Source organism: Nothoprocta perdicaria, unplaced genomic scaffold (assembly GCF_003342845.1).
Source record: "Nothoprocta perdicaria isolate Ctin4 unplaced genomic scaffold, notPer1 scaffold_74, whole genome shotgun sequence".
Classification (NCBI taxonomy): domain Eukaryota; kingdom Metazoa; phylum Chordata; class Aves; order Tinamiformes; family Tinamidae; genus Nothoprocta; species Nothoprocta perdicaria.
Window position 1 is genome coordinate 3,059,537 of NW_020456021.1, and position 7,420 is coordinate 3,066,956.

The 7,420-nt window shown below is 38.2% G+C and overlaps 1 protein-coding gene across 5 annotated transcripts in view; it reads right to left on the reverse strand.

The window, feature by feature from the left end:
- FILIP1 (filamin A interacting protein 1) overlaps window positions 1-7,420 on the reverse strand; it is a 103,919-nt gene that overhangs the window by 14,032 nt on the left and 82,467 nt on the right. For all 5 annotated transcript variants that reach the window (XM_026051256.1, XM_026051255.1, XM_026051253.1 and 2 more), the window contains one exon: window positions 1,618-4,423. In XM_026051256.1, coding sequence (XP_025907041.1) covers window positions 1,618-4,423 — 2,806 coding nt within the window. The remainder of the gene's footprint in view (window positions 1-1,617; window positions 4,424-7,420) is intronic.

Sequence of the window (7,420 nt, forward strand, 5' to 3'; positions counted from 1 at the left end):
AAACACATTATATTAAAATATCTGCAACACATTATATATGTAGGCACTCGGGGCATACATGTGTGTAATCCCAAATAGATTGATTTGAAKGTAGTAGTTGAATGCAGGTTTTCTTTTCTTTCTTTATTTATTAAGTCAGGAAACTTAAATGAGAATGGCAGCCACTCTCACAGTATGGAAACACTTCAGTATGAATGCATTTTAAATACAGTTTGGGACTTCTGCTCAGAAAGACATCTCATCGGCTGAAGAGGTATGTTATAGAGGTCTAGCAACACCTGAGCTATACAGGCAAATGCTATTTTTGGGATGACTATTCTGTATTACTAAGGAAAAAAAGCATGACGGCGTAACCAATGAAGATATTGCATAAACGGTACCAAACAAGAGAAAGCATTTTTTCCCCATAGCCTAAAGCCAAACTCATTGCCCGATTACGTTGCAGAAACAATAGCATGAGTTCAAAGAGCAATTACAAGAATAAATAGAAAAAAAAACCTCCACCACATTCTAATAAATACAAAGATGATGCTACAGATCCTGTTTCAGAAAGAAAATCCAGAAGTGGGGAAGGGACACTAAGAGGAATACTACTGTATGCTTACCCAGACTTAAAATAATCCTTTCCTAACCACTGACTGTCACGTAGGCTACTCTGAAGATAAATAAGCCTTTGGACTAATACAGCACTGCTGTTTTCATGTTTTTGTTAAAAAAAAAAAAAAAAAAAACCTTTCCCCAATGAAATTCCAACTAAAACAATGCAAAACAATGCCTAAGGCTAAGTCCACAGTAAACCTGCTGAGACGGCTATCTGTATTATCTAAGGTGCTTAAATACTGACTGACTTAAGTGTGATTTTGTAAGGAAAAGGACAATCTATCTGTATTATCTAAGGTGCTTAAATACTGACTGACTTAAGTGTGATTTTGTAAGGAAAAGGACAATCTCCACAGAGAAAACGCTGGGAAAACATCAAGAAATATAGTAGAGGAACTACTATTGTAACACAGCATTTATAAAAGCTGAGAATGACAGAGGAGCAGCAGGAGCTTTAATATTCACTGCCTGAAGGAGACTTGGAGCTGTAGATAATAATACCAGTGTCCTGCAATTTACTGCTCTGGAGTTCAGCAGAGAAAGCATTTATGTATATTATAGAAGTTATTAAATTATACAGATATAGCAGATATAATGGCATTATACCAAATAAATACCAAGATCCTCCAGCAAGGCCAAAAAATATTATGAATATTTTCGTAATTCAGAACTGCCACTTAGCAAAAACAAGAATACAGTTTCCTGCCCTGTTAACTCCCTCATTTTTTGCTCCTCTTTCACCTTCTTGGCAAGTTAGAGGTTTGTCATTATTTTCAGTAGCTCCCTTTGAAGGTTACTCCTTCAGGAAGTAATGCCAAAGGCACACAAGTGTCCAACAGTAGTACACTATTATCTGTCTTCACGAAAGGGGATTCAGACAAATTTATAAGATCTTATCTGAAACAAGTGTAGGGAAATTATCTCCCCACCCTACTCATTCTCAAATCCAAATAATGTTTTCCCTTCTCTTTACCGTGAAGATTACACAGACCCTCGACGCAAAACTTTGCTGCTTACCACTGATTGTGTTCCTCGTGTGGAAGATGTTGTAACAGGAGTTATAGTGATAGTACTTGTCACTTTGCTTGCTCCTGCTCGTGGGGACAGATTGTTCCGGGGGGATCGCAGGACAGTACCAGTCACAACTTCTTTTTCTGCTGCGATGTTCACTGGTCTGACTGTTATCACAGGACTTGCACCTTCAGATGAAGCACCAGGAGAGCGCTTAAACTGAGAACCTAAGTGGATGTGAATTTTGTTGTCCTCTGTTGTTATAATGTTGGCGTTGGCATTGTACTTGCGGACTGGAGTTGGAACAGTTTGTTTTTCTGGTGTTACTTTGAAGACAGCCCTTCCCATGGTCATATCTTGTGACTGTGGAGAAACAGAAATTTCTGCTGGTGCTGCAGATGTTGATACTGTCATGATCTGAATTGGTGATGCAGGTCTGTCCACAAAAGGTGCTCTCCCTCCATCTGGAGACTTTTCTCTGGAAAATGTTGTTATAGTGACTGGAGACATAGAACGATCTGGGCCCATTGGGCTTTCACTGCCTTTTCCTTTTGGGGACATAACATTTGGAGAAGGAATGATGGTTATTCGTGGCTTCTGATTTCCCAACGTAGGAATGACAGTGGTGCTTGAAAAGAACTCCTCAGAGGTTGGACTGGTTATCTCCAAAGTAGCTGTACTGTTCTCATGATCTGGTGTCACTCGGATATGAAGAGGTTGACCTTGTTTTGGTGACAGGACAACCTCTCCAGGATGCCCTGCACTACCATGGCTTCGGACTCCTTTGTCAGGAGTTACCTGAGCCCCAGTTTCCCTCTTTTTCATCCACGGTATCCAAGATTTCCTCATTGCAAGTTCATTTGCTGCTGGAGGATATCTCTCAAGCACTGAAGAACGCTCCATAGGTTTCTTCAGACCTACCTGTCGCAGATTGCTCATGATGTGGTTCTCCTCCTGGAAGGATTTCCTTATAAATACAGCTGGAGTTTCTTCTTCTGCGGCTTCACTGCTTACAGCGTCTGTTTGTACACCAGTGGATGTCACAGGAACATCCACCATTCTCCGTCCATTTATGCTGGGCCTCAGAGCACGACTGTAACGCTTAGAAAGTTCCAACTCTCTTGTTAAGTTCAGAACTTCCTGCCCCATGCTTTTGTTTTTATTTTCTTCTTCCATAAACCTTTGCTGAAGAACTGAATAGTCAACTTGGAGCTGGGAAAGCTGGTCTTCTTTGTTCATCAGCTCATGGATTTTCTCCTTAAGCGCTTGAACTTCTGCTTTCAAATCTCTGCTTTTAGCCTCTTCCAGGCGAAACCTGTGCCTCAACTCAGCTTCCTGACTCACCACTTCACCTTTTTCTATGGCTTTGTTTTTGGCAATCTGGAGTTTCATCTCCTCCAGCTGTTGAGAAAGGAAGTTAGCTTTGTCCTGCTCAGTTCTAAATTTCTGCTCTAGCTGATCATATTCATCTTCTGTCTTCATCAGATCACCTTCAACCACTTCCAATTGCTTTAGACGTTTTTTCAGTTTTTCAATTTCAATGGTAAGTTCCTTAATCTTATTGTCCTCATGACAAGCATGCTCTGGTCCTTTTCTGGCTCTACCTCTTGTTATTTCTCTTTCTACTTCCTCCATACCATCAATTCTTTTCTTTAACAGGTCAACTCTACAGCTTAGTTCAGACGATTTTTCTTCTTCACTTTTCAGTTTGCAAATTAACTCATCTCTTTCCTTTGTTAAGCTAGACACTTTTTCCTCCATTTCAGATTTCATTTTCAAAAATTTCTTACTTTCTTCTATCAGTTTCTCAGTAACATCCATAACTTTCGCTTGTTCCACTTTAAAATTCTTGTTTAAACCCTCAACCTTTTTTTCCTCCTGTTTTATTTTTTCCATCATATTTTTTCGCTCATCAACCAACATTACAGTAAATGACTTCAGCTTTGTAAGGTCATCTTTTAAGTTTATTTCAGCCTTTTCCAAATCACTTTCTGATGACTCAAGGTCTTTTACTCGAGCCTTCACCACTTCCAACTCATTTATCAAATCTTTAGTTAAATTCTTTTCCTTCTCCAAGTTTAATCGCAACTGGTTGCATTCAGACTTACTTTTACTAAAAGCCTCTTCCAGCTTCTCTAGTTCTGACATTCTTTTCTGCAATTTTTCCACTTCAAGTTTCAGTTCTTTGCTATGGTGCTCTTCCTTTTGCAGTTTATTCTTCAACTCTTTACACTGAGATTCAGTTTTTGTGATCTCTTCATCTTTTCCCTCCATTTCAAGCACACGCTTGCGGAGGTTTTCCACTTCCGCCATCAAGCTAGAGTTCCCACATTCCCCTTTTGCTATTTTATCCCTCAGTTCCTGAAGTTCTTCCTCTGCTTTTTGCAGATTTTTGTTAGTTTCTTCTAGTTCCTCTATTCGACGGGTCAAACCCACTAGCTTAAGCCTCAGCTGTCTATTATGTGATTCTTGATTAGCCAGTTTTGCAGTCATCTCCTCATGTTCTTGAGAAAATGATAATGTCCTGTGCTCAAGTTCTGTTTCTAACTTCATCAGTTTTTGTCCATCTTCTTTTGTTTTTGCACTAATAATTTTAAGCTTTTCTTCTTCTTCCTTTAGTTTTTGATTTAGATCTTGTATTTTCTGGCTTTGTTGTCCAAGTTGTTCAATATGCATTTGTCTTTCATCCACCAGCATGAGTGCAAATGATTTGAGCTTGACTAGTTCTTCTCTTAGTTTATTGAGTCTTTTTGTATGTTCTTTCTCCTTGCGAGCTTGGTAGATTTTCTCCTGCTCAAGAAGTTTCTTCAACCTGAAAAAAGTTAGAATGAACACATTACACTTGAAAATATATATAGTTGCTCTTTATTTCTCCAGTTTTAAATCACTTTCATGTTAGGAAGAGTTTTTTGGGGAGAAGGAAGGGTTAATGTCCTAAGTAATCTTATATCAGGTAACCACCTACTACAGTTACATCTCCTAGCCAAAATATTTTAAAGTACAAAAGTTAACTGAAAAACACAGAAAATAGCTTGAATTAAAAGAAAAAAAAAGTGAAATTTTATAGGTATATAGACAAAAACAACAATTTATAATTTCTTGACATTTACTTCTCAGTTAGAGGAGTGTCGATGAAAGTATACTATATCCCAAAAGACAGAAATATCTACCTATAATTAATTTATATTGAGCTTTTTTTACATGAGGCATAATGTAATAAGACGGATTCCTCATCAATATGTTATACAACCAAAAATGTGTAAAAGGAAATATAAAAAACAAAACTAATTTCTCTATGCAGCCATACATAAATATATCAATCTAGGCCATAAATAAATCAGCTGGAGAGCAGAACAGTACTTTGTACTTGACCGATAACCATTTGGGCATCACTGATGGAAGAAACTAGCAGGAAGAGAAGTTTGCCAGCTCAGCGACTATTATATTAAAAGGTTTATTTTCCCAAGTTTATTTATTTCCCAATTCCATTTACAATAGGAGATTTTATTCACTACAAGGGTCAGATTAATCAAACCTTTGGCTACAACTAACCTCAAATGGAAAATGTTCTAATTTGTATCCTGTAAAGCTGTGTTTTCAGACAACTCATGATAGACAAATTCGGGTGTATCCACACRAAAATAATTTAGACTTACATTTTCCAGGCATGGAATCCACACAAATTTTCAATGGAGCAGTGAAGGATACTCTTAAGCATTTTATATTTATATATTTATAACATATGATACATTGACATCAGCACATGAAGCAGCCGAACATACATAAACACAGATTTATGAGGATGGTGATCCTCATCTAATAAAGAGGTACAGAGCACAAGAATGTGTCTGCCACTAATTTAAGAGTTATACTGTAAAAGCAGCAACATAATTTAGAAGACACAGGCATGCATGCTGTGAAATGCCGTGTTTTTCAAACCAGTGTCAAAGTACCTGCAACTCCCAAAGCAAATGATGATTCAAATCCACTTACTCTGCTCACTGAACATCTAAAACATTTGCACTTCGTAGCCGCAGCACATGATGACGTGACCATGCAACTTACCACCTGTCAACTATCTTGTGGTAATTGGTAACATCCAAATCATAGCAAAAACTGACTTTTGTCAGTAGTTCTATCTAAAATGCTGAACTGTAAATGATAATGGGTGAAGCAGAGAGACACATTCCTGCTCCAGCAGTGAAGCGGAGCAAACAGCTCCAAAGCACAACATCCTTCACACTGTCTCCTACAGCCCTCAACTGAATGCTTCACTAACAGCAACAGTCCCATTAACATCTCTAGCAACTATTAATGTTTCACTCCTGGTTCCTCAGGGACCAGAAAGAACAGGAACTGGAATGAAAAGCTGTARGACAAGAGAAGGAAGCCAGAAAACAGAACACAGGATGCAGTAGGTAGGGAAGGAGAAAGCTGAAGAATGCATTTGAAAACAAGAGTCGGATGGGATGTGGGAGTAACAGAATAGTAGGAACCAGCAGGAGAGAGAAAAACAAACAACCTTATAGCCAACCTTGCTGGGTCATAGATTATTCTCAAAAACAACAAAAAAAATCTCTTTAGTTTTGGCAATTCTTTGGAAAAGACTGAAAAGAAGTGCTGGTGTATGCCTCATTATGGGTCAAGTTAGAATGTCAAAAGCTAAGAAAAAAAGACCCGCTGCCACTCACAAAGCACTCAATTTTCACACTGAAGAAGGAACTTTATTAGCATGCAATATATTCCCTAGCTATTCTATCACACTGCTTTATTCAAAAGTTTCTGCCAAGAACTCTCCCTAGTCTCCCCCATGGTACATTTTTAAATGTGTCCTTTCCACAAAATATTATTTGCTGAGACAGAACAGTTTGGTGGTGTTCTGGTGGTGTTCTAAACGACCCATCTCTTAAAGCCATGAAAACAGAATGAAAATATGAGCTCCTAAAGAAAGCGAAAGCTTCCAACCCGCATGTTCCCATAGGAAAATTTTAAAGAGCTCCCAAAAAAATCCACGGCAGAAAAAATMCACAGCTCTTTGTTGTTTCCTTTTTTAAAATTTTGTTGCTTAAAGATGCTCCGAAAACTGTCTCAAACTCAAGACTAAAAGAAAGCCTGTTAGCACGGTCACTGCCTTGCTGAACCTATCAGGAAAGTCAGCAGTGTGCAGTCTCAGGCTTTGCCTCTCCAGGAACAGCCAAAATAAAGCACCTTTACTCTGCCAGCATRACTGGGTGAATTAGTTAGTTAGCATTTTGAATACGGGTAGAAAGCACTGTGAGGCATTTTATCCTGCCTCATAGGATACAGTGAAACTAGACTAAGATTTAACAAATGCCCTTTCACAAGAAGATAACTGAAGATACCTGCTTTTGTTTTCTGTGTCCACTGAAAAACATTTCCAAAATCTGTTTCTGTGACAGATGGATGGGAAAGCAGCTTCCAAGTCTGTGTAGATGTTTAAGTAATAAAATGTGTACTTTTTTTTCAGTGTTATTATTTCTAAACACTAAAATAAAATGGTCTTTAGGCTTGCTTTTGTATAGCTCTCAAAACTCAGCAGTTAAACCAGAAATTCAGCAGAATTCCAAGATGACGCTGACCCATCTTGATTGTTACAAAGGATTTATCGTCAGGCTTTTCATCTAATTGCTTCTGTTAATGTTTCCTGAGTAACACAGATCTGCATTGGGCTCCAATACAATACCAGAAGGAATTCATGGACTCAGAGCACATACGTATTTCATGTATTATCCAGAACAAATGCACTCTGGATTGTCAACCTGCATTCAGGGTCAAAATAAACAAAAGG